The sequence below is a fragment of the Camelus bactrianus genome, chromosome 21, assembly GCF_048773025.1.
Source record: "Camelus bactrianus isolate YW-2024 breed Bactrian camel chromosome 21, ASM4877302v1, whole genome shotgun sequence".
Classification (NCBI taxonomy): Eukaryota; Metazoa; Chordata; class Mammalia; order Artiodactyla; family Camelidae; genus Camelus; species Camelus bactrianus.
The window spans coordinates 23,000,717-23,027,755 of record NC_133559.1 but is presented as its reverse complement, the minus strand read 5'-3'; the positions used below and the strand labels follow the sequence as shown (position 1 = coordinate 23,027,755).

Here is a 27,039-nt window from a genome sequence, read left to right as displayed (position 1 = left end):
GTCCACTTGTGCACAGTGTTCATAGAAGCACTGTTCATAACAGCCAGAAAGTGGAAGCCACCAAAATGTCCATCAGCTCAAGAATGAATAGACAAAATGTGACATACCTATAGAATGTGACTCGGCAATAAAGAGGCAGGAAGCACTGAAACACACTAAAGCATGGCGAGCCTCAAGGGAAAGAACCAGATTCACAAGACCACATGTTATATGAAATGGCCAGAATGGCCAAATCTACAGAGACAGAAAATAAATTAGTGGTTGCCCCTGGCTGGTGTGGATACAGGAAAGAGGGAAGGGAAATGAGCAGTGACTGCAAATGGGGAAGGTGTTTCTTTTGGGTAGAACGAAAATGTTCTAAAATTAGAACGGATTGCAGTGACAGTTGCACAGCTCTGTAAATATTCTAAAAAACATTCATTGTACAGTTTAAACAGGTGGAATTTATGGTACTTAAGTTTTATCTCAATATGCCATTAAAAAAAAAAAAAAGAAAATACAGCTGAATCACTCAAAAACTAGGGGCACCAGCACTCCGCACAGTCAAAAATCCACGTATAACTTACAGCCGGCCCTCCTTATATGCAGCCCCTCTGCATCTGGGTTCCACGTCCTCAGATTCAGACAACCATGGGCCATGTAGTACTGAAGCATTTACTACTGAAAAAAGTCCATATGTAAGCAGTTCCCTGCAGTCTCTGTTGCAACTACTCAACTCTGCCATTCAGGGTGGAAGTGGAACCGGCCACGGAGAACACATAATCAAATGGGTGTGGTGGGTTCCAATAAAACTTTATTTATAAAAACAGCCTTCAGCTTTGGACCAGGTATAGCCCATGGGCCACAGTATACCAGCCTAGGCTCTAGAGTTGTGGGGTTTAAACTTTCTAGAAGTAACTATACTCTTTCTTCACATGAAACAGATAAGAAGGGGCTGCTCCTCTGGAAGGTGGGTGGGGAGCCCTGTGCCCAGCAGTTCCCCTCAAAAACCCCTGAGTTGCGTCTGCAAGCAGCCAAAGCAGGATTTGAAAGTCATTGCCCTGGTTCCCCACAAAAAGCCTCCAGTTGCAGAAAGTTTCTTCACCCTTTTCTCATCCCTAATGGGCAGCATCAATCTAAATGTCTGCTTTATCTGTTCTACAAACATACCTGAGGGTCTAACACGGCGCTAGATGTTTTGGGATGACAAAAGTGAATCAAGGGGAGGGTGTAGCTCACCGGTAGAGTGTGTGCTTAGTGTGCACAAGGTCCTGGGTTCAGTCCCTAGTACCTCCATTAAAAACAGCAACAACCTCATTTCAATAGTAAACGTGGCATTAAAAAAAAGTGAATCAGATATGCACTTGGCTCCTGGGGGACTTTCAGTAGATAAAAATGAGACTCATAGAGAACTAATGAGGCAGGAAGCAATGTACGCCCCGGGGAACCACACGTAAAGAGCTGTGGAAGCAGAGGAGTGGAGGAAATCACTTCATGTAGGGAATCGGGAAGGCCCCATGGACAAGGGGCAGTGAGCTGTGAAAGGAGGGGGCAGAGAGCCGGTCTGTTTTGCTTCTAAATCAGACGTTGCCTCTCTTCTGGAGGGCCACAGAGCCACATGAGAAAAACTCTTCTATACACAGATGCCGCCTTACAACCATCAGGGCATGTGCCCTGTCCACACAGGCAGACTTAAGGATCTCAATCCCATGACGGCAGGCAAACCCTCCTCCAGAGACCAACGACCTCACATCCATGGTTCTTTCATGCCAACAGCAGGGCTGCTAGGACTTCACTGCATGTCTAGGTTGCAGAGAGCAGGACTACAGTGTGGAATGAAGCAGGCAGTCCTCCAGGGTCCCATGAGGGCAAACATTCTGACCTTGACCATGGCTGCCATATAGGAAGAGGAAGCTGAGGAGGTGGGTCATGGAAACCTCAGCTTGAGAGGAGCCCTGGGAAAGGGAGGGACATGGCTCTTCACCTGTCATTGACTCCTGCTGGATAAAGGGGCAGACAGCACACATGGCCGTATTTTTAAATTCTCTTGACATCTACGTAGATACTTTCATGTCTGTAAATCCACCTTCCATGAAGCTCCACACTCCACATCAACAAAACTCCTCACCCTGAGGGTACCGCTCCCTTCCTGTGGCAGCATCCTGTGAAATCTCATTGCTCAGGTGTCATTCAAAACAAAAAAGCTATCAATATCCCTTAAATAAGGTCAGCAGATGCTGGCCACCAGGACATCCAGAGAGCTCTGAACATTCTGTGAACTACGTGACATGGACATTTTTCTGGAAAGTGAGCATAGCTTCCATCATATTCTCAAAAGGGTGTGTGACCCCCCAAAAAGCCTTAGTACCATTGTCTAATTTATTAACTAGTGCTGCCCAGGCTAAAAAGAATAATTTTTTTTAATTGAGTCTTTTCAAGCCACTGATTCTACAGTCTTCTCAATCATCTTGAGCCCATCTGGTGAAAAATCCTATTTACCACCATTCCTATTTTTACAGATTAACAAACTAAATTCCTAAGAATTTTAAGTTAATATCCCACCTAAGGAAAGCTTACAGGTCAGTGGGTTAGCACCAAAGATGAGAAGGTTAACACACCCTTCTTAGCAACGGTCGCTTCCCGCTGTTAACACCACTTCATAGATAAACTCCATGGTCAAGCCTGTGTTGCACACTGTACATACGTGGCTTATTTAAACATTGTAACAGCTCTGCAGGATGTCATCTCCCTTCTCCACCTGAAGAAACCGAAGCTCAGAAAAGTTTATGACTGCCACAGCTCGCAGCACCGGCAAGTGTCGGATGAGATCTGATTCCAGGTCTGTCTGACTCGCAGATCCTGCCCTGGGATGTGCCCTGAAACTTGGATCCTCTGAGAAGGAAAACTCATCTTCAAGTCAGGGGCCGTTTCTTAGACATCTTTGTATCCCTCCCCACAGAGCCTTACCCTGCTCTGCACGGCAAGGGACTCAATAAATATTTGTTGAATGAAGAAACGTGGGCTTGGGCTCCAGTTCTGCCGCGGACTTACTGACTCAGTCTCCCGCCCCTTGGAGATGCAGGTGGTTACTCAGCTGGGCAACGTCAGGGAACATTTGAAATCAATTATGGGTGAGGAGGAACCTATTAAAATTTCCTCTTCTGTGTACACTGGGGTTGAAGGAGAGGAAAGGAAGTTGAGAAGAAGGGATACAGGATGGTTTCAGGGTTGGGTGCGGAAGCTTAAAGATTTCACACGAGGATGGGACAGAATTTGGCTTACGTCCACCGCTGACTTCCAGCAGCCCATCCAAATGGGCTCCTGACCTCAGGCCACTCCTCGGTGGCCACAAATCCCTGAACTGCCAGGCTCCTGGGTAGTTACCTTTATGGAGGCCCCTACACAGGAGCACTCTCCCACACAGCCCTTTTTGGGGCCCCAGCTGCCCAGCGGCAGAGCTCCAGGAAACTGGCAGCTTCGAAAGGTCTAACTTGCGGGGAGGGACCCCAACAACATCACTCCCCCTCTACCGGCCTGAGAGGACCTTAGCCCCTCAGTCTGTGAGGCTCGCACTGCCCTCGGCCCTAAATGAAAGTATTCCAGCAATCCATGTGGAATCCAACTTCCTGTTTTGGAAGAATGTGGGAGTCGGGGGCGGGGGGAGGGAGGCAACTCGAGTTGATTTTGTTTTCCTTACCAGTTGCTACAAGTGCCGATTAGTCACAACCGCCCCCAAAAATGACACTTTAGCCCTTTCACATAGGCCTTGCAAAAGACTTGTGTGAAGCTGATCCTAAGGGATGCCTACCAACATCGCTCTGGGAGGGGATGATTAAATACCTCCCAGAGGGGCAGGGACAGCCCTCCAAGAAACCAGACGCGTTTCCCAGTACGTGGCTTCCAAGGCGCCGCCTACTCTCCTGTGCATGAAGTAACACTGCCACCTAGTGCCCCACGTGGGAAGTATTCCCCGAGGCCTCCCATCTCCAGGGGATCCCTCTGCAGGGGCTGGTGCCACTGAATCACTTGATATTTCTGCTGAGAAAATGCCCCAAGTTTGGTAGATTGAGAACCGGCAAACTTACGAAGTAAGCAGAAGCTGAGGTTTGAGGGCTGTTGGAAAAGAGTGTGGGAGCCAAGTCTTGCAGCACTCGGATTATCCTCGGAACTTCCACGGTTGGACAGTATTTAGCTCCCAGGACCACAATTCAATTGTTGTCATTCTGCACAAGAGAAAGCCACCCACCCCAGGAGCAGGCAGGGACCAGCTAAAAGGACCAGTGCTAGGGTTAGAGAGGGAAGATGGGCTGATCTGTTGTAGGAGTGAGTAAATTAGTGAATCAGAGAACTTTATTCCTGAGGGGGCCACCCTTGGCCACCTCGTGGTTCTCGGCCCTAGGGCCCCCAGGGGATGCGTACGGAGCTGGGCACTAAGAGTAGACAAGGATGCCTATGTCCTCGGGAAGCCGGCTGCTAGAATCCTGAAGAATGAAGGCCTTGTTCCCAGCCCCCATCTCTCCCAGACTGTTACCCTAAATCTTTCCCGAATATTTTCTGATGTGCACAAATCTGAAGAAAGATACAGCATGGGAGGTGGAGAGGAGAGAGATCTGAGTAGTCCCTGCCCTCTGCCTTCCCAGTGTGGACCTACAGGGGAAATACCAGGACACCACGGGGAACAGGACACTTTGATTTGGAGAGAAAGACACCTCAGAAGCTAGACTGTCTGCAAAAGATTTCCTGCCTAATTTTACATGCTTAGGAGGTTACGAGAGTTCAGATGGGCACTTTGAAGAAGGATTTGAGTGTGTGTGCCGTGCAAGGTGGAGGGACGGTGGGTGGCGGTGGACAGGTGGGCACAGGGGGGCGGGGGGGGAGATGTATCAAGGAAGGCTGTAACTGAATCCAGTCATGACCCTGTTCTCCTCTCTGCAGAGTAGGAGACAGGAGGACATGGAAGGGACAGGACCAGGCTCAGGTACCCGCTGTCCAGAATCCGTTCCTCAGGTTTGGGTTTTAACAACTCAAAGCAATAGTCTCTCAGAGCCTCCCTCCTTTATTCCTGCTGGATCCTTCTCTGACTCTTCAGAGCCAGGGAACTGCAAGAGGGGGGATATGCAGAGTCGCGGGTCCTGGTCTAGACTGCAAGCACACAGTTCCCCTGGCAGATGGGTACTAGGAAGCGAGATTAGGCAGCAAGAAGATGTCATCTGGGAAAAACTGTGAAGCTGCCAACTCTGATCAGATAATCATCTCATTATTCCTTCCACCTGGCCCTGGAATAGGGATTTCCTTCCACTCCTTCTCTGCCCCCACCTACCTTACAGCCCAGCCCTTTCCCTATCCCCTCCCTTCACCCCTTCTCCCACCTCAAAATAAAATAAAGCAAAACCACAAGACTCTCGAGCTCTCAGTGTCTGGGAATCCCAGCTTCCAAAAGAGAAATTGCAGCCAAAGAGGGGAGCCAGCATGTCCGGAAGGGATGTCCCAGCAACACCCCACTGCGAGAGGCTCCCTCCTTCTAGATTTCGCTCTCTAGCCTGAAACTTATTTGCAGGCATCCAGCAACCTGAGGAGTCTTCAATACAGGGAGCTGTCAAGCACTTAAGGGGCTCAGGAGTTCCACTGCCAGTCTGCCTCTGAGACACCTCTCACCACTTAGGTTTCCCCATCAACGTCATGGGACTGGCAAACATCAAAGGGTGCTGTGGATAATCCGAAATGATAAGATTAAAATGGTTCCACCAGGTGTCTGGCCTGGTGTGCGGTTCTGTCATGGGGGAATCCAAAGGGGTAATGAGACATGGAATGACGGAGGATCGCTTTTAACCTCTCCCCCGACCTTGCTTGAAACCAATCCCCCACCCTGCCCCAGTAAGGCAAGGGAGACAGCCGTTCCGAACCCCACTCTTTTCTTTGTCCTTCTGGGTGACTTTCCATGAAAGCCAAGCTCTGTATATCACGGAAAATAAATGTGAGGAGTTTCCCAGACACTGCCCAGATGAAAACCATAGTTATACAGGGTGCATTTTTAGGTCCCTTTTACAATAGCCAGGGCTAGAAATCAGGGTCCTGGTTTGCGAGTGCCCACCTTTTCCAGTAGACCCTGCTATTCCTAGGCTGGACACATGACTGTGAGGACAAAGCAAAGGGGACTCCAGGATCTGGACAAGATAGTAGCTTTCTGCTGAGTTCCAAGGGCTGCTCAAAGCAAAGGGAACCAGTCAGGACCCATTGGCTATGTACCTGGCTGCCTGGCCCAGCCCAGGCATGACTCACCACCCAGGTCTTTACACTTTTGTGTAGTTTCAGAGTTGCCTGGGTATCTCACACTGGATGATGAGAAATGGAGTGTGACACCTCTCCTCCATTGACAAAGAACCAGCGCTCTTCCCCTTTAAAGAGGGGTAAGAGAATGCGCTGGAGGTCTCCTGAGTGCCAGAACAACGTATAGAACCACAAGAGATCAATACAAGGGACAAATGCTCTTGTGGTTATGGAGTCATTAACGTAGACGATGTCTGGGATCCTGCTGCGCAGCTGAATAAAGGCCCTTCCCCCTCTCTGCCTGGCTAGCTCTTCCTGACTCTCTTGTTCTCCCCTCTTCCATTCCTTGCCCCCTATGTATACCCTCAGCAAAAAAAAAAAAAAAAAAAAAAAATGAAGCCAGCCTCACCCCGCAGACTACGGAAAGCCCAAGAGTGGGTGATTACCTGCAATGATGGCTGGGCTGTTCTGTCCTCCCTCCGGTTTCACCCAGGCTTCCACTGTGAACGCCTCCCGGGGAGTGTCAGCCAGCACTTCTGGACGCAGCAGCAGCCGCTCCCGCCTCCCAGAGAAGTACAAGACAGGCAGTCCTCCTTGGGGGCCAAAGGTCTCTGCTTCCCAGTAGGGGTCCCCTCCACCGTTCTGGATGCTGCCCTCCGAAGGACTGGTTCTGACCCCGTGCGACGGGAGATGCTTAGGCCAAGGTTGGAAGTGCCGGGGAGCAACACTGGGGTCTCCCCGAACGCCCCTTGCCTGCCCGTTCGCCACCTGGCGACGCCGCCTGGTCTTGGTTCCGCCCTTCCTTTGAGTCTCTGGTCCAGGTTCCTTCGGGCGAGGAAAGGTGGAGATGATGGCGGCAGCCGTGGCCGAGCGTTCCTGAGTCCCAGCCTCACCTAGAGGCTCCTTGGATCCTCGAGCGCCAAGATAAGTGTCATCATCTCCCAGTAGCTCCATTTGCCCAATAGGACCATCCCCTACCCACGGGACAGCTGGCTGCTCAGCCTCACTCCTCTCGCCTGCACTGCCAGTCAGGTCTGGGGGAACAGAGCTCACAGCCATCCCCTTGGTGTCTGGCTTACTGCGTCCCGCGTGGTGCGCTCCCTGCTCCCCCGCTGGGTAGGGCCTCAGGTAGCTGCCAGCCCTGCTGGGGTAGACCCCAAAGAGGTGATGCTGAGGAGCAGCTCTGGGCCTTCGAACCTTGGCCCCCAGCCAACAGCGCTCTCCTTCCGACAGCACCTGATTCAGGTGTCCTCTCTGTGCCAAGGATCTCTTGCGTGTCCAGCCCAGCTCCGAGCCGTCAGCACCGAGCGCCCACCCAGCCAGAATCACCAGGCTTATTCTCAGGATCTTGAAGCACATCATACCTCCCCCAGCACTTTATATAGAACCAGAAGTCAACTTCTGGGTACCACACTGGGATGATGGGGAGAAGAGAAAGAAACGGCTAGCAGTGGGTTCTCAGTCACCAGGCAAACTGTTTTGTTCACAGGCCAAACTTTTTCAAGCAGCCCCAGAAAGCGTACCTCTTCTGGCTACCTGTGTGGCCCCAGTACCTCACCTACCGCATGTGATTCCCTCACCCTTCTCCCTGGACCGCTCTCTCCTTGCTCTAGTTTAGACCTTGCAGAGTGAAGTTCATTTCTCTGGCTTCCTTTGCATTTCTTCCAGAGAGCTCAGGTTTCCTTCTTTTTCTTTTTTTATTTTCCCCCACCCCCCGTCTTCAATAGCCCCTCCCCTCGCTGATACTAGAAGGATACATGGGCACGAGCCAGGTCCTCTCAAACACACGCTCACTCACAAACACATACCACTCGCCACCTGAAGTCATTAAGAAGAATCTTATCCTCTGATTTTCTTTTCTTTCTCCTTCCCCCTTCCCTAGGAGTTACCTTCTCTTTGTAGTCCTTAACCTAAAATACATTCACCTTCAAACCAATTGCTAGAAGAGCTGATAGACAGAGACACAGAATCTGAGGCTTATTATCTTAAAAAGCAAAAAAGTATCTGGGGGCACAAAAATCCCAGCTGGTACTTAACCTTCACTCTCCAGATGTCCTCCTCAGCCAGTTCCCCATCCAGCCTCCAGTCTGCCTGTGCAGGTCAGAATGTTTCCCTCAGCTCCGTGCTTGGGGTTGCTGAGTGCTGAAGGTTTGTTGTTTTTTTTTAATCCCCTTCCAACTTGTTGGTGTGCTGCAAGCCTCTGTAAAGTTCTCCTTTGGGGTGCCAGGATGATGTCCTAATAACCTTATGAGTCTCAGAGCCCTTGACTTCACCGTCTGGGAGTCTTGTGGGTCCCTGGGAAGATGGAAAAGAGAGCAAGAAGAAGAGGCTATCCTTCAGGGGACCTGTTCTCTCCGGTCCTTCCCGCTCTCCTCTCCCTTTCTCTGTGCCTGTAATTATCTTCTTGTTTGTTTCATTTAAAGACAATGATGATGTCAAAGCTAATAAGTCCGGTGCATCTCTCCACCTACTCCGTGTCCCCTCCTTCCTCCTGAAAACCTCCCCACCTCACTGAGGCACAGGGGACAGACGCTACTCTTGGTTTCCCCAGTAAACATCTCCCGCTTTCTCTTTCAGCAGCCGCAGCCTACACAATCAATAGACAACAATCAATACTGTTTTGGAGCACTCTTTTCTGTGTGTATTCTCTCTCTCCCTCTTTCTCACTCACACACACACACACACACACACACACACACACACACACACACACACACACAGACTCACGCATGTGTTGTGAACAGACCTGCTTATGCCTAATAAACCCACCCCAGTCTTTCAGGGACAACTTGCATTTCTTTCTTTTGTTTTGCCATGTACCTCCTATATTTCATTCTTCTTTCAATCACTTGGGATTTGAAAGAACAATACCCCAAATTCACTTTATATTAGGCATTAGGAGAAAGGAGGACTCAATTACCCTGCTGTAAGAAGCATTCAATGGGAATGCCATGCATTTGTACTATGTAGGTCTTCTTGTTCTCGCCAAAGTTTCTCACTCTGAAGTTACTAAAAGTCACCACATGCTGAGTGAGCAAATAAACAAATGAGATGCTCAAAAAAGTAATACGCAAAAATAAACAGCTAGACTCAAACAACTATTTTTTTATTTGATTTGAAATGAATGGATAGAATGGGGAAGTAAATAATATGATTTTAACGTCTATAATAATGTTTGCCTAGATGTAAGCTATCTCAGAGGGTCCCACCCCCTAAACACAAGTGCAAGCATACACACACGCGTGCACACGCACACACACACATACACAGCATGGTTCTGAATTCTCCACACAGGTAAGGATGCTTGGCCACAGGTGAGTACAAAACAGGTAGAGAAATCTATTGGGTTCTTCATTCAATAACAGGAAAAATCACAGTTCTAAAATCATTGCTTGTGTTGCCTACATATAAAACACGCAGCCCACACACTTTGGAGTAAGATCACACTGCCTCTTTTGCCTTGGGTCTCCTCAGCGTCTTCTAAACTCCTCTACCCTAGCTAATGACTGACTTCTGGGCTGTCAGAACGCTGTATCCTACGCACCCCATCCCTGGCATGCCATGTTTCCCTGTGCAGCATCGACGGAAGCCTCAGGGCAAGTCCCCAAACAAGATATCCACTCAGGCACGTGGATATCACTAAAGAGAAACCCCTCGGTCCTAGACTGTCCTGTTTCCTCTTATCATTTCCCTGTCTCCCTTCACTTCTCTGACAATCCTTTTCCTCCCCCTGAAGCAGCTCAGTAAAGACTGGGTCTTTGGAAGGGAGGAGGGGGAAGACTGTAGAGAAAGGCAGAAAAAGAGGGGAGAGACAGAGACAGGCAGAGACAGAGAGAGAAGCCAGGAAAGAAAGGAGAGAAGGAAGGAGAGGAACCTTAGTTTAAATGAAAGGAAGACACCCAGGTAAGAAACAGTAGAAGGAAGCGTCCCCTCCCTCATGCCGCCCCCACGACCCTCAGAAAAAGGTTCCATACCATTCATTTCAGGAAGGAGGGATAACACAGGAAGGAAGAGAAATTCCACCGTGCTTTTCTCCCCCTTCTAGTGTGTGAATGATCTCGCATCCCCTATAGGTCTCTCCTGGCTCTCAGCTGCTAGTAATCCATTCATAAGGTTTCAAGAAGCTACACAAAACTCAAGCTTCCAGTTTAGTTTCTCTCTCTCTCCCCTTCATTCCTTTGCTCACCACTCTCCTTCAGCTCTTGGCAGCCCAAAGTTTAAAAAAAAATGTTGAACCATTTCTGTGTTTTCCTCCTGTTGTAACTTTTGCTGTGACATCATAACCCTGCCCACCAACACCCCACCTCTCTCTCTCCTTCCCATCCCACCCCTCACCGGCCCCAGACCCCCAGACGCCCCCCACGGAGAAGAAGGGCTCCTGTCAGCTCCAACGTGTGAAAACACAAAGCTACTGGAAGGTGCCCCCTCTCCCCCGGGTCCCCCTCCTCTCTTCCCCTCCCTGCCTTACCCACCGCTCAGCCACGGCTCTCACAAGGCTTTAACAATGATCCCATCTGTTTGACATGTGCGGAAAGGTGGGCTGGATTCAAATAATCTGTCAAGTGAATCAGATCAAAAACACAGCAACCCCCTCCTCAATTCCATCACACACGCTCTCACACAGCAGACCCCAGCCAAAGTAGGAGAGGAGGCAGACTCGCACCCACCCTGGATGCCAGGGAGAAAGGCACCAAACATGCCAAAGGAAACGCACAGTTATATATATGTATAAATTCTGTGGCTTATTTGTTTATGACACACACCCGCACCCCAAGTCCCCTACGCCTCTTCCCCAAGCCCTGCCACTCCACAAGTGCACAGATTTGAAAGCTGGTAGGATCTGTTTTGAAATCTCCAACGAGAGGGTTTTTCCCCCTTTTTTTCACTCCAGAGCACTATCTGTGGCGATCAGACTCGAGCAGGGTTGCCAGCAAATGCAGGAGGCCCCTTCTAGGGTACAGGCTTTCAGACCAGCGAAGCTGGAGGGAATGGATTTAAGGACACACAGCAGGAGCTGGCTGAATTTATTTTATTTTGACGGGGGTAGTTGGGGGAAGAATATCATTTCTGAAATGCCCAAGGAATGAAGGGAGAGGATATGGATTTCTTAAACAGTTTTTGCAAGAGGAGCGGTGTCTTGTTCTGCAGGTAAATCTATAAGGCAAGAAATTGGAGCTTACAGATAAACAAGGACGGAGAGGGAGAGGGAGGGAAGGGGGAAGGAGGGAAGAGAAGGGAGACAGAAAGGGGATGGGGAGGTGGGGACGTGGAGAGAGGGGAGAAGGGGAGAAGGACATAAGGGGCGAGGGGAAAGGAGGAGGGGAAGAGGGAGAAGGGAGGGCAGAAGGAAAGGGGAAAGGAGGGAGGGGGAGGGGGTGGAAGAGGAAAGGAGAGACATGGGAGGGGGAGGGGAGGGGAACGAAGGGAAAAGACAAGACTCTGGGAGGAGAAAGGACTGAAAAAGAAAAGCAGGGAAGAGAGGAGTGAAGAATGAGACAGAAAGGAATTAAAAAAAAGAAAGAGGTGGTGGGGCACATAAAATATGGAGACCAGGAAGGCAGTTAGATCCATGATGGTTAAACATAAAGGATCCAGAGAGGCAGGTGAAGGGAGACACTATAAAATGGGGCAGGGGTTCAGTTTTAGGCACAGAAAACAAAAGGCACACAGTGGGGGGATTCACTCTTAGTGATCGGACACGTTGCAAAAAGTCAGATTGCCAGGGTTCAACCTTGTTTCTTTAAGGAAACCCTTGTCCCTTCCTCCTTCCCTGCCTACAGCTCTTCCTCCAACCCCCACCTCCACCTTCCTTCATTCACCTTTCTGTTCGCAGCATTATTTTCCCCTGGACAATTCACGAGTAAAATTCAGAACCCACCCACTCACCTCCCCCCACCAAAAAAGCCCACCCTTACTGGCCCCTTTCTTTGCGTCTATCCTCGGAGAGTCCTGGGGTCCTCTTATCTAAAGACTGAGCTGTTTGTGACAATCTGCACTTCATTTCAACCCAAATTATACTATGTTTCCTTTGAGCCCAGGACGTCAGGGCTGTTTTGCTTGCATTTGCTGCCATAGTGGGGCTGGTCAGTTTCCATCAGCATTGTCATCATTATTATTAAGAGTCTTTGGGCAAAGGGAGGAGCCAGTCCACGCTGGCGTCCACCTGCAGTGTAGAGCCACAGTGGGGAGAGAGCGGAGGAGGGAGAGAGACCCCTTAATATGGTCACTGATCCTTTCTGACTTTCTGATTCCAAAATCTGATCCCTTGAGGGAAAAGCTCAGCTGGGAGCTGGCCAGGGAACGTAGTAATAAAAGCCTCCCAGAACACAACCAAATGCAGTGTCTATATATAGGAGCCGGATCTGTTTTAGCTACTTGAAGTCTAAAATGACACCCGGAAACAAACATTTCAGCAATATGTTTATTGGAATCTTATTCAGCTAGCGCTGGAAAGAGTGAGCTTCTCTGAACGAGTTTCACTCGAAGGCTCAGGGTGGTTGCTTTCTGTGCCCCGTCCCTGCTTCAGTGCTCGGAGCTGGGGGTCAGAGGCTCTATCACTCGTGGGGGTCACTTGAGATTCCTTTGGGGTGACTTACAACAGCCCCTTTTATTCATGGGTGAGGAAGCAAGGGTGAAGTCACACCATTAATATAGCAGGGCCAGACAGGGCATCCAGATCTCCTGAACCCCGGGCCAGGTTTTGCCTCCTCTGGGCCGCACCTGTCTTGCTGGGTGCCACCCACATGCCAGCTGGATGGGAGGGCAGGATCCAAGACTGGCCTTTCCTGTTGCACATTCAGGCAGAAATGCCCGGGGGATATATGTTGGTCATATGTGTTCTGTAGCTCAGAATCACACGGCACTCAGAAGGAAGTGCAAATCTGGATTTCACGCTCCCCGCTCCACCCCGTGCATTTTGAGCCCAGAGAGGCCCTATCTTTTTGTCGAACCATTGGGTGCTTCTCATGTTAGATAAACATATTTTTTTCCCACAACACTATTACTAGCATAAATTATTATCAGTGTTAATGGCAGTGTTTTGCAAATCAGAGTGTTTCATCCACAGGTTACCCCAGCCCCTCCGAAGTTGCCTGATGGAGGCAACAAGCCAGAGATCTACGTCCCCTGGTGATGGTCCCTGTTGGGTAAGTGTTTCCTGCAACATTTTGAGCCTTGGAACCAGCCTGCAGAGTCTTGGCTGGGGAAGAGTTTAACAGTGATGCTAGACCCTGTCCTGCTCATCAGAGGGACAAAGATTCCATGGGGGTTGTGCTTCAATTAGGATTGCCTTTGCACCTAGAGTCTCTTCAAAAGTAACCTCATAACAAGAATAACAAGTTCCCTCATGTACTTGCTTTTCCCTTGACCTGATGCACATTTGTGCACATTCTTTCTTCCTCACCACAATGATGCCAATGCAAGGCAAGCGGTATGCCCATTGTATAGATGAAGACACTGAGGCTGAAATATAAGCAACTTCCCCAAGGACCTGCAGACACTAAGCATCATGCAACCAGGACAAATCTCAAATGCATTGTGCTAAATGGAAGAAGCCAGACTCAGAAGGCCACATCTGGTATGATTCCATTTATATGACTTTCTAGAAAAGGCAAAACTATAGAGACAGAATAGATCAAGGGTTGCCAGAAGCTGGGGGCTGCAGGGAGGAGATGAATATAAAAAGCACAAAGGGATTTGGGGGTGACAGGGCTGTTCTCTACCTTGATTGTTGTGATGATGAATGACTGTATGCATCTTTCAAACCTCAAAGAACTTGAACTAAAAAAGATTACTGTTATGTAAATTATACTTCGGTAAACCGGGGCAGAAAAATGGAGCCAGGGGTAGGGCCAGGGTCTTTTGATTCTGAATACCGTATTCTTCTGTCTACATCCTGCAGGTGGCCAAGGACCAAAGGAGAGCATGACATTGTTTGGTTGTGGGTTGGGGCCACTCTCTGCCTAAACTCTCCACTGACCCTCTTGCCTATGCCCTGAGAGGACCCTATGGAACCAGACTGAATGGAGCAGAGCCGGCTTCTGGTCCCAGCTCCATCAACCCAGAGGATCCTAACAAATCAAATAAACAACCTCCAAATGAGTGTTGGTCAAGGATTAGGCCACTGCTCTGCCATTTCATAGCTGCCTGACCTTGGGAAAGTTCAACTTCTCTGAGCCATCTGTAAAATGAGAGCTTGGAATAGAAGATCTTAAGTTCCCTTCCAGGTCACACGTGACATTCTCTAATTTTTCAACCTCACACTTTTCTAAGATTCTATTTTCTCAGTTATTAAAACAAATCAACAAACAAATAAACAAATAACAGCCAGTACCCACTTCCTGTAAATACCCCAGAAACTTGAGTGTACATTAATTAGCAAAGGGCACCCATGACATTTATTTTGCTCCTTAAAGAAAGCCGACTGCAAGTCTACCGTGACACTGATAGGCAGAAATAAGAGCAGCGTGTAGGGAGTGTTATAGCTCTATTATGTTTAGATGTCCCATATGTTTGAGGCCTTGCCATGTATTGAGCAAATCAAATGTCAGAACGCATGGTGTTGGTATGGAAACACTTATATGGGAATGATTTTATTAATCTGATGCTGTGCTAGAATCTTAAAATTTGTTAATCCCTCCCATGGTGGCAATAACAACAATATTGATAATAGTAACAACTAACATTTATTGCTTCCAATACGGCAGGCACAGTTTAGCCACTTTATATGTATTAGTTGATTCAATCTTCACAACAGTTCCGTGAGGGGGTACTTCTCTTATCCCCATTTTCGAATGAAGAATGGTAGCGGCAAAAGTCTATTGAGTACCTACTACGTGCTCAATGTAGGTGTGTTAGTCAGTGCAAATCTACTAAGCAGTGTACATAAATGATCGCATTTAATCCAATACATAACCTATGAGATAACTCCACTGTGAGCCCCATGTCTAGGTGAGAAAATGAAGGCACAGAGTTCAAGCAACTGATCTGAGCTTATCCACCTGGAAAAGAACTACGTATCTCCAGAGCACGTGCTCTCGGCCTCCGCGCTGCGCTGCCTCCTCGTGGAGGACGTCAGTACATACTGATGACGATCTGACTCCCAGCGCACCAGCACCAGACTTTTCCTGGTGAGGACATCCTCGTGATTTCTCTGGAGCAGAGGAAAGAGTCTTCTTAGGTCTCTTCCTAAAGTCTCTCCTGGTTGAGGGTTCAAAGCCTCGGAGAAACCTGGCCCCAGCTGACAGCAGCAGCCAGGTGCAGACTGCGCCCCTGTCAGTGGTAAGGTAGCTTCCACGCATCCCCAGGGATGTCTCTTCCCAGTGCACTTGCCCATTCTGATCCATCAGGTCCCCACTGAAATCTAAGGAACTTTTAGCCAACCAGCTATAAATGGAAAACCAGTCACTTCCCCAGCTCATTAACTCCATCTGGGAGGAATCATGCGAGATGGATAAATGTTGGGTTGTCTATTTATTATAACTAATACAAACTTTTAATACTAATAACATCTATTAGTTGATGGTCTATTAGCCATCATAAAATATATACTTCCTGTGTTAAGGTCAGCTCTGATACAGAACTCCAGGCTTTAGCCCAGATTCTGAATACTGAGCGGTATTCATATCATTTAATTGCTAAAATGTGGTCCATGTGTAAATATTTCAAAATGGATATGCCCCCCAGATGTCTTCAGGAAAGGGAGCTGGCCTATGGGGAAGGAAATTTATGCTTCCTAAACCCCGGCCCAGCTTTTCCATAGATCACAGCCACAGCTGGAGGCAGGGACACAAACCAAGGCAGTCTGAGCCCCTAAGCTTGTGAGATGTTCTTCAACTCATTCAAGAGAGACCCCTTCCAGTAGATGCCAAGAGAAGTTCAAGTTTCTTTTCTGCAGACTAAAATGCTAGCTAACGTGGTGTAGCTAAGAGGGTCGGCTCTGTGGACAACACACATGGATTCTAATCTGGGCTCTGCCCCCATGGCCTGTGTGGTCGTCTGGGGCAGTTTTCACGGCCACCGTGGAGGATAATGGTGTGCCTGGGGCATAGGTGGGAGGCCGTAATGAGGAACATTGCTCAGCAATGTATCAGATGCAGAGTAAACACTTATAGACGTTAGTATTATTGACGTCAAATCCTTCAAAAGTTCTACCCTACAAGTTTCTTATTTTAAACTTTCCTTCACTCCCAATGACATACTTTGATGCCACTTCTCACTGTACTCAAAAGACAAGCTTTGCCTGTGTCCCAGTTGCTCTTTTGTTTATCTAAATCTGTCATTCTCAATCCTGTCAGTCCCACAAGACCCAGGTTTATAGCGAACATTTTGTATTGAAAATTCAAACATAGTATGACCTACCTTACATAATTTTAAAAAAATTAATGTCCTATCTAGAATATCAAGAAAGAAAATAATTTGTACTGAAATAAAATGAATTTCAGTATATAAGTATTTCTGATACAGTGACATTAAAAGAATGAAGTAAAATGACGCAATCAAATGCTTGAAACTACTTCTCATGAATGAGTTTGGATTTAAGAGAAATAAGAAAATATTCAACAAACATTTCAGGTATTTTCCTTTATACTGACATTTTGAATCCAGGGTTATCAAAGTCAAGTACTATGCATTCTCAGAGTCAGCCTAATTGCAATAGCTCCAAATGCAGACCATTAGAGGTGTGTGTGTGGGTGACTCAAATACTGAAAGCAGCATTGCTATCAATGGCATGACTTTCCAAAATGGGAAACCACTCTTGGTAAAATCTGCAAATAAATCAAAAGGCAATCCTCCTTCAAAAACATGGTAGTTGCATTCCTGGGAAGTATAGTTGAAGTATACAAAAAATACTTCTGTGATTCAGCATTTATATTTAAATTAGAATTAGCTCCTAGTCTCAGATCATTAAAAATGGTTTTTTTGTCTACATGAATGTGTGGCAAGGCATTCAGGAGTCCAGCAGAACGCAGGAGGATTCATTTCGTGGGACTATCCATGCACTACAGGGATGTCTAACGTCCTTGGCACCTACCCACTGAATGCCAGCAGTAACCTCCAGTGGTGACACCAAAACTACCCTCACTGTTCTCTAAAATGTCCCTAGGGGGCAGCACTTCCCTCATGGAGAACCACTCATCTAAGGCCAAAAGATTATGCAGATAAATCGAATCGAAACTTCTAGATGTATTTGCTCCCCCCCCTTTTTTTCTTTAATTGAAGTACAGTCAGTTACAATGTGTCAGTTTCTGGTGTGCAGCACAACGTCCCAGTCACGCATTTACAAACATATTCATTTTCTGTGTTTGCTCCTGACCTACTGCTAAGATCCTAATGCCAAGGAAGGAGGTCACGTGGAGGCTTCTAAGTGCAATCTTTATGGTATTTGGTGATAAAGCTGAAGTATATTCTCCTCAATAGTTTAGTGGTTTGAACTGTGTGCATCTTATACACACACACGAAGAGGCATAGAACACATTCTACCTAGTGATCATCTTTCTAAACATCAACCAGTGAGCTTCTTCTTGCCCAAGTAGCAGTTTACTCAGTTCCATTAAGCTCCTTCTACTTAATAAATAAAGACCCTGATGCTAAGTGAAATAAGCCAGACAAAGACACTATATAATTTCACTCATGTGCTAATAAGCAAACAAACAAAATGACACAACAAACCAAACCCAACCCAACAAAAATAACATGTAGGTACAGAGAACAGAGTAGTGGTTACCAGAGGGGAAGGGACCAGGAAGACGGTGAAATGAGTAAAAGGGATCAACTGTATGGTGACGGATGGAAAATACCTTTTGGTGGTGAGCACACTGTAGGGAAGGGAGAAGTAGAAATATAATGCACATAGGAAACATATAATATCATAAGTCAATGTTACCTCAATCTTTAAGACAGAAAAATTTAAAAAATATTATTAAAGGACATACAACTCGATTGGATTAAAATGTTAGTATTTAAATAAGTAATAATCAGAAACAGGATAGACAGATAAATAAATAACAAATAAAAAAAAACAATGTCCAGGATTATGGATCTCAGAACTCAAATGATAGACTCTGGTCTTTGGCCCCCAATGCCATATAGTGTGCCTCACATTACCCCTGGAAGATGTTCGTTAAGGGGCCATGGCCATCACCGGCTCTGAGCAGTTCTTGGACTACAGCTGTAAGGTCTCAGAAGTCGTGGTAGAGATGCTGCTTAGTGCTGGGAAAGTGTTTTCCACAGACTGCTCTACATAACACTGGTGGAGGCTCTGAGTCCTCACTTTCCTTGGCCTTAACTGAGTAAATCACTTTACCTGGTCATATGATTAAGAGGCTCATTTTAACTCAGTATTTTGGCCTTATCTTGCCCTCTCGACTAGATCCCCAGAAAAGAAAGAGTTAAATCATTATGATCTTACCTAATCTTCCAAGAGACATAAGTTGAGCACCTTCTAGGTGCCACCCATCACACTAGATTCTGGGGATACACTGACAGTAAGATACAAGCCCTGCCCTAGATGGCTCACAGACTTGCTCGAGGAAAAGACCCGGACATGCATGAATTGCAAGGCACAGCTGTAAGCACTATCTTGGAAGCCTGAATGAAGGGCTCCCAGACCCCATGGATAAAGCAACCAACTCTCCATGCAGTATAATCAATGGGAATTTCACAGAGAGGGTAATTGTTGAACAGGGTCTTAAATGAAGACTTGGAATTTTCCAAGTGAAGGGCATTGCTAGAGAGAGTGGCGTGCACAAGATACCCCAGTAGCACTTTATTCAAGCCTCCAAGACAGTATTGCTAAGTCCTATAGTTTACCCACGTTTATGCCTCTCTTCCCAATGACCCTGCAGGTGGTGGTGCCCCAGATGTCTGAAACAAAACAGGCTCAACTGAAGGACCATGAGAAATTTTGATCGCTGGGGAGAAAAAATTCCTAGAAAGAAGCAAATGGTCCCTCCGTTTCCTCATCTTCCTGTTGAAAAGCCTGGAGCACTTCCCAGCAAACTCAGACCAGAAAGGAAATACAGAGATTGAAACAGTACTCACATTTTTCAAAGATACAATGAAAATAATATTACTTGAATATCAAAAGGCTATCTGTCCCTTATTCTCCTCTCAGCATTAGGTACAGCCAAGACCACACCTGAAAGAAAAGCAAGTCCACGTGGAGGAAAGGAAACAATTAGCAAACTGAAGACAACCTACAGGATGGGAGAAAATATTTGCAAACTATATACCTGATAGGGCTTAACATCCAAAATAGACAAGGAACTTGTACAACTCAATAATTGCACAAAAATAAAAACCCTCAAAAAATGAGTCAAGGGCCTGAATAGATGTTTTCCCAAAGAAGATACACAAATGTCCAACAGGCATATGAAAAGGTGCTCAATATCACTAATTATCTGGCAGATGCAAACCAAAACCACAGCAAAATACACCTCATACCTGTTGCCATGGCTTTTATCAAAGACAAGAGATAACAAGTGTTGGTGAGGATGTGGAGAAAAAGGTGAGGATATACTGTTGGTGGGAATGTAAATTGGTGCAGCCATTATGGACAATAGTATGGAGGCTCCTTTAAAAATTAAATAGAGAGCTATCAATATGAACCAGCAATCCACCTCCTGAGTATATATCCAAAGTAAATGAAGTAAGTATCTCAAAGAGGTACCTGCCCTCTCATGTTCACAGCAGCATTATTCACAATAGATAAGATATGAAGATAACCCATGTCCATTGATGGATGAGTGGATAAAAAAATGTGAGAAAGAAAGAAAGGTGATAGATGTGTGTGTGTGTGTGTGTGTGTGTGTGTGTGTGTGTGTGTGTGTGTACAATTCAGCCATGAGAAAGATGGAAACTCTGCCATTTACAACAACATGGGTGGATGAACCTGGAAGACATTATGCTAACTGAAAGAAGTCAGACAGAGAAAGACAAACACTCTATGATCTCAGCTTATATATGGAATCTTAAAAAGTCAAATTCATAGAACCAGAGAGTAGACCAGTGGTTGCCAGGGGGTGGGGGAAATGGGAAGATGTTGGTGAAAGGGGACAAGAAAGATGAATAATTTCCAGGGATGTAATGTACAGCACGTTGACTACAGTTAATAATACCGTATTGCAAACTCGAACTTACTAAGAGAGTAGATGGTAAGTGTTCTCATCACCTCCCCCCAAAATGGTACCCATGAAATGATGGATGTGTTAATTAACTTGATTGCAAAATCACTTTTCAGTGTATATGTATATTAAGTTACCACACTGTACACTCTAAATATATGAGATTTTTACTTGCCAATTATCCTTCAATAAAGCTGAAAAAATTTTGAAGCATGGCCCAAACCAGAATGTTGTCTGACTTCCTGCCTGACATGAGTTCTCCTGAGAGTGGAGCTGGACCCACATGGTGTCACAGTGGAATGAAGGATAGTTCAAGTGTCAAAAGAAATCTCTACCGACCCACAGGAAAGAGCGCTTTGTTGGGGCAGTGGCACTCACCTCCCAGTGCCCAAGTCGCCCATCCACATGCTCAACACATGCTGTAGTTTGTGAGGAAAAACCCATCAAGTCTCAGCACGCCAGACAGTCCTCTCTTTTGCGATGTCTTCCCTCCTATGAGCTGCTTAAGTTCGTGGACCTTGTCTTATTCAGCCTTGTGTCCTTACAGCCGAGGACAGAGCATGCACAACAAAATAGGAGCCAAGGTAAAGGTCTGCAGAACTGAGCAGAAATAGAGGCCACGTGCGAGGGGTCTGCTCTGCTGAAGGTGGCAGCGTCTGGTGGCTCCCACCATCAGGCCACCATGACCTGAGCCTGTACTTCCCTCTGGCTGCCTTCCACCTGCCCCGGCCACCTCCTCCCTGGCTGGGCCCAGTGCAGTCCAGCCAGGCCCAGCTCGTGCCCTGCACTCCACACCAACTCGGGCAGCCAGATGAGGAAATGAGTGCAACTCCTGAGCCCTCTAGCTCTGCTGTCAGAATGGCTCTTGTCTGCCTGCTCAGATCTGCACACAGGCACTTGAATTGAAAGGGTTTGGTGAGGGGCTTATCCAGCAGGGAAACGAAAGGCCTTTACTTAGCACCTATTAAACTCAAATCCCAGTTTCACTCACCACCAAGTGAGCCTCAGGACCCGCCAAGCCGTTAGGATGTAGGTGAAAGTAAAAGGGTTCAGAGATGACTGAAGTCTCTTCAAGAATCTGAGGGATAATCCGTAAAGGTTATGTAAACAGCCATAACTTTAACCAAAAGTTTTTAAACCCGTGAAGCCAAGCAAAAACAGACTGTAAGACTTTCAGAACCATAATCTCCGCTGGCCTCTTGTATCAGCCTGCCTTTCACAGACCTGTGAATGAAGAGCTGGCAGCAGGATTTACAGGAGGCCTGAACTGGTGAAACACTGTCCAGTGATCAGGGAAAGGGGCACTGGAAAGAGACTGCATGAGTGTGAATTCTGCTGAGGGCACTTGGACCGGCACGGGCCAGGTTGAGGGGGAGGCGGGGCTAAGAAAAGGACTGAAGACAAGTGAGAGTGATACAAAAAGGAGTGGAGAACGGCTTCGTTTAGCTTCGGGAAGAAATCTGGATGAGAACGTAGTGGATCAAGGCACAAGCTCTGGAGTTAATGAGATGTGGTTCTGAAGCCTGGCGGCATCATTCACCACCAGCGTGACCTTAGACAAATGTCCTCACCTTCCTGTCTTGATTTCCACTTTTAGAAAGTGGAAAAAAAAAATAGTGCTTGCCCCATAGGTTGTTGTGAGGGTTAAACAAAAGGACGGCGGCAAAGTGCTTGGTTCCCGCCGACGTCTAACACATGCTCCAGACGAGGGAAGCCGGACCGCCCTCTGCTTTGTCCTGGCTCCACGGGGCGTGAGTGGAAAAGGAGGAAGGGGAGACTTGGAAGACATCATCCCATCTCTTGGGAGTGTATGAGTGGAGTCAAATGCTAGGATGGGAGGAGGAGAAACAATGAGATCAAAACAAAGGCCACAGAACTTTGAGTTGCTATGTTGAAATGGTGAATAAGGAGAGCTGAGCTAAGAGCCTTCCTCAGAGGAAAGAAAGAGGTCCAGCAGGCCTGGGCTGAACAGCTGGGCTCAGGACATGGAACTCAAGGAGGAAGGAGGGATCCTTGGGACATGAGGATGGGGGTGAGGTGAGAGAATCAGCAGAGGTCCAGGCAGCCAAGAGGTGAAAAGGCAGGAAGATCAAAGCCACACTCTAGGTCTTGGCAGCAGGGCCAGGGTCTCAGAGGTCACAGTATTAACAACCAAAGATGCCTGGGCCTGGGACAAGGCCACTTATTCCGCGATTGTGTGGGCCAGGCTCCCAGATGCATAAGATGGACAAAGAAAACCCCTTACCAAGCATCCCAGGAGGTGCTTTCACAGAGAGACGGAAGAGTTGTCCCTCTCAGACTCAGGGAAGTGCCGTGCTTCAGTCTGTCCCAGCTTATCTTTATTTGCTGATCAACTATGTCAAGGAAAGAAATTGCTTGCATCACACACACACAGCATACCTCCTCTGCCTTTAAATGACCATCTTCTCTCTTTTTTCAAAAGATGTGGCCCCTTAAGTATTGAACAAAGAAGGAGAATAAGCAAGAGGACCCAGAACTTGGTACCTGGATGAGGTACTAGGTGTTTTCCAGTTCTGTAATGCCAACATCTGATGCACTAGGCAGATACATAGAAATTTAAAATAAGTCACATTATGGAATTAATTGAGCACTTGCTGTATTTAGAGAACTGCTAGATGAAATGGTATGAGAATAACTCAAGTCCCAAGAGAACAACTGCAAAGCAGTGGACCCAAAGGTGCAAGACAGTACCGCATGGATGACAACACCTGAGTCTTGTCCTCTGCCTTAGAGGGTGGGGGCAGTGGGCACCCACTGAGTCACCACTGGGGAACAGAATTGACTCTGTACTAAGTGTAGTCAGAGCAAAGGAGCCATCAGAGTACAAAATTATTTCTACAATATGCTTCCCCCCTCATTATCAACCAGGTCTCAAAGAATGCATAAAGAAAGATCCCTTTACAAAAAAATTTCAGGAAAATAGCAGACTCTATGTCAACATGGTCCTGAATGGAAGCGGTGAGGTGCAGAAGTTAAACGCACGGGCTCTGGAGTTAGATGAGTGAGCTCCAAGCCTAGCTCTACTAAATACTAAATCTGTGCCTTCTCTATGCCTCTGTCCCTCATCTACCAAATCAGGAGGGTAACTGTACTTCCTGCATAGGGTGAGAGGCAGACTAAATGAGATAATATATGAACAAAGCCTAGCAGTGTCAATGTAGAGTGTACATATCCAATATCTGTTAGTATCAATATCACTTGTTGCAATTGGTTAATGCCCCCAATTCCTTACCCTTTCCCTGCTTTTGCCTTTGTAGTACCCTCCCATGCTCGCTTTGGGTTTGGCCAGTGGCTTAGGAACGTGACCAAGCAGAGGCTTAGGAAGTGTTTGCATGGTTGGATGTATTCGCTTTCACTGCTCTGCAGTGGCCTTGAGAACAGGCCGAGGCTGACCTGCTGGAGGACGAGAACTACGAAACGGGAATAAGCGACCCCAGCCATCCTGGCCAAGGCCGTTCTCCATCAGCCAGTATTGGCCAACCCCACACAGGTAAGCAAACCTAACCTAGATCAGCAGAGCACTCGGTCAACCTGCAGCTAACCTCAAATGCGTGAGCGAGTCTAGCAGAGATCAAGCAAGTCAAATCGACTAAACCCCACAAACTCCCAAGCTACATAAACCCATATCGTTGTGTGTCAGTGAGGTTTTGTTTGTTACGATATTGTTTGCTATGTAGCATTACTGTGGCAAAAGATAACTGATACAGTATTATTATTGTTATTGTTGTTATTATTATAATCATTACTTCTCAGAGGAGAACAAAAATGTCTGTGCGTGCCCGCCGTAGTGGTCACAGCCAAAACATCTTTCTTCCAACCTGCTGTTCTTTCCAGAGGAAGAAGATAAAGTATTAAACAAAACGAGCAGGGGCTGCTGCTTCAGAACTTTTTGCCTTGTTTTCCTGACAGGCTGTTGCTAACGATGCTATTATTTCTCTCGTGAGCGGATACCCATGACAGTATAACCGCACAGGCTGCTGTGATGAATTGTTTATTAGTTTAATTAGTGATGAGCCCTTCTTCCATCAACTTAGATTCTAGCCTTACATGTTCCCATAGGGACTGTAGGGTAGGAGGGCCTAAGAAAGCACTTGTCAGGAGACCTTCAAAATTGAAAGTACAGGATGCAACGTGTCCTCGGGGCTTCCTGCCTTCACTTTCAAATAATCACAGGCAGCACTTACTCTGTGCTAGGCACTAAGCAAGCACTTTTTGTGCATTTTCCCCTTGAGTCCTCACAAAAATCCAAAACGCAGGAACTAGTCTTATCTCCAGTATATGAGAAAGCTGAGGCTTGGAGAAGTAACATCAGTGTTTCCGAGCTCACAGGGCTGGTAAGCGACGTAGCTGGGACTAAAATCCAGGTCTGTGTGATTCCATTCTCATGACTGTAATAGATTCTGTTTCCCCAGCCCGAATTACATCGCTCCCCAAGGCCTGGTGCTTTTCTGCTCTCTCTTTCTCCCCTGACCCACCTCGCTCTGAGAAGAAACCCTAACACTACCCACTGGATCTCTCCTGTGCCTTTAGGCCCCTGTGCTCCTTTCCTGAAGTTATGTGCATGTCATGCCTCTGTTCTCAGCAGAATTAGCTTGTCTGTGAGGAAGAGCTGTTTCTGAAAAATAGATTAAGCCCAATGGAAGATTTTTATTTTAGCTCTTACGAAAATGAAATCTGAAGGTCAGCAAATAGTGTAATATAGGCTCCCCAGTCATCAAGAATTGAGTTCCTTCTCTCTTGTTGCTTCACAGTATCGACACATTGCTTCTGCCTCATAGTCCAACATGGCTACTTGAGCTCCAGGCATCACGTCTACATCCTAGCCAGCAGTGTGGAAGAAAGGGGAAAAGGGGGTGCTCCTTTCCTCTAACATTTTTCTCATATTTTATCCTTTGACCCTTTAACTCTTTATCACTTCATTCTCCCTGTTTTTCTCCACCCTGTGGCAAGCTGGTCCATCCCTCTCCACTTTTTAATCACAACCTTCTGCAATCTCCCTCTGATCTTGAGAATGGAAACAGGCATATGAGGAACATGGTAAAGAGCAATTTTGGATCCTTTCACACCCCAATAAGCGAGACATTTAGCAATTTGCAGAAGGTTTCATTGTAATTTCAAGTAGGATTCCCAGGGCAAATCACTTCCATTCCAACTATGTTAACCCTCGCTCTTCTCCTTTGTTCTTGTTTCCAAATCTCCCCAAAGCCACATCCCTGCATGTTTATAGTTGAATCACGTGCAACAAAGCTTCAGGAGTCTCTGTGGGATGGTTACCCATGAGAAAGCAGCTCCAAGTCTGGGAGTACTGGCTGCTCCCAGAGATTAGCTCCAGGGCTAATCTGCTGCTCTCAGGCACACGCCTGTTTGAAGCTCAGACTCAGTTAAACCACAGCTCTGTTGAAATAGGCTTTCCTGCAGTTAACAGTCCTAAGCAAAATAACCTCCTTCTAACTGTGAATCTCCTCTGTCTGTTGAAGTCATCACATATCTTCAAATGTGCTCATTATTCCACTATTCTTCTCTTATCTAAAGGCAACCTGATACTTCCCCGGTCTCAGCAACCAGAATGGCTCTTCCAGTCTGGGCAGTGTTGAGCCGCCATCTTGCTGAGGCTCCGGGAAGCTATGAGTCATGCAGACCGGGAGGGAAGTCAGGACGGAAAGAGGAGTGATTGATTAGCCTGGGCCCAGAGAACACCCAGAAATCAGCAACCAACCTAGACCCTGATGTTATAAGCCAGGCAAAACAGGCAGGGAGCTAATGGCAATTAAACATGCCAGGGCAGCAGGGGAGGAACGCAAGAAGGTACCAGAGCTCAAACTGGCAATTCACCTCTTCTCTGCTGCACTGTCTTCTAGATCGACGCTGTCCTACAGAAATGTAACACAGGCCCTAAGTATAATTTGAAATTGTCTTACAGCCACATCTCTTTTTACAAACTAAATAGAAAAAGGTGAAATAAATTAGAGTAATATGTTTTACATAATCAAATATATTTAAATAGTATCATCTCAAAATGTAAATGAATATTATTTTAAAAAGTGATCCGCGAGAAATTTTACTTTTTCTTTTTTTTTGACATACTAAGTCTTCAGAGTCTAGCGTGTATTTTACAACTTATGGCAAGTCTCCGTTTGAACCCGCCACATTTCAAAAGCTCAGTAGCTACACGTGGCCAGTGACTGCAGGTCTACACCACTTTGCGCAGAGTGGGGTCCAGGAACCAGCACCATCAGCATCACTGGGGAGTTTGTGAAAATTGCTGAGTCTCGGGCAGCCCCGCTGATTCAGAACCTGCATTTTAACGAGATCTTCAGGTGACAGGCACATCTGAGTTTGAGAAATGCTGCCACAGGCAAAAGCAGAAGTCCTTTAGAAGAAAACATTTTGGGACAAATGTTTAGGAAGGTATTAGCATCACTACAGAAATGGCAGGGTTGGGTTGCAAAATGTCCTCATTCCTCTGGCTGGTTGCTCATAGAAAAAACAATTTAACTATCACTACAGTTGAATAACAAATAGCTCCAAATGAAATGGTTTGAAGAAACAGAAGACTGATCTCATCATCACTTCAGCAGCTGAAGGCCTGGGCACAGCCTTAATAAAACAGCTTGCGATGATGGTGACTATGATCTAGCCCTTTGCCAAG

At 46.8% G+C, this 27,039-nt stretch overlaps 1 protein-coding gene and 1 long non-coding RNA gene across 3 annotated transcripts in view; one reads left to right on the top strand and one right to left on the bottom strand.

The window, feature by feature from the left end:
• PAPPA2 (pappalysin 2) overlaps positions 1 to 10,447 on the bottom strand; it is a 248,965-nt gene extending 238,518 nt beyond the window's left edge. Inside the window, exons 1-2 of the mRNA XM_010954894.3 lie at positions 10,221 to 10,447; positions 6,693 to 8,541 (exon numbers count right to left, since the gene is read on the bottom strand). Of these exons, the coding sequence (XP_010953196.1) occupies positions 6,693 to 7,608 (916 nt within the window). The 5' untranslated portion in view covers positions 7,609 to 8,541; positions 10,221 to 10,447. The remainder of the gene's footprint in view (positions 1 to 6,692; positions 8,542 to 10,220) is intronic.
• Positions 10,448 to 11,191: 744 nt separating this feature from the next.
• Positions 11,192 to 20,577, top strand: LOC105068906 (uncharacterized). 2 transcript variants are annotated; one of them, XR_006724827.2, is made up of 5 exons: positions 11,192 to 11,394; positions 13,313 to 13,391; positions 13,669 to 13,822; positions 14,147 to 15,374; positions 19,092 to 20,577. It is a non-coding gene; the product is annotated as an uncharacterized LOC105068906 (long non-coding RNA). The 2 variants fall into 2 exon arrangements; XR_012501398.1 differs by lacking the exon at positions 19,092 to 20,577 and having other exon boundaries at positions 14,147 to 19,078.
• Positions 20,578 to 27,039: the final 6,462 nt, after the last annotated feature.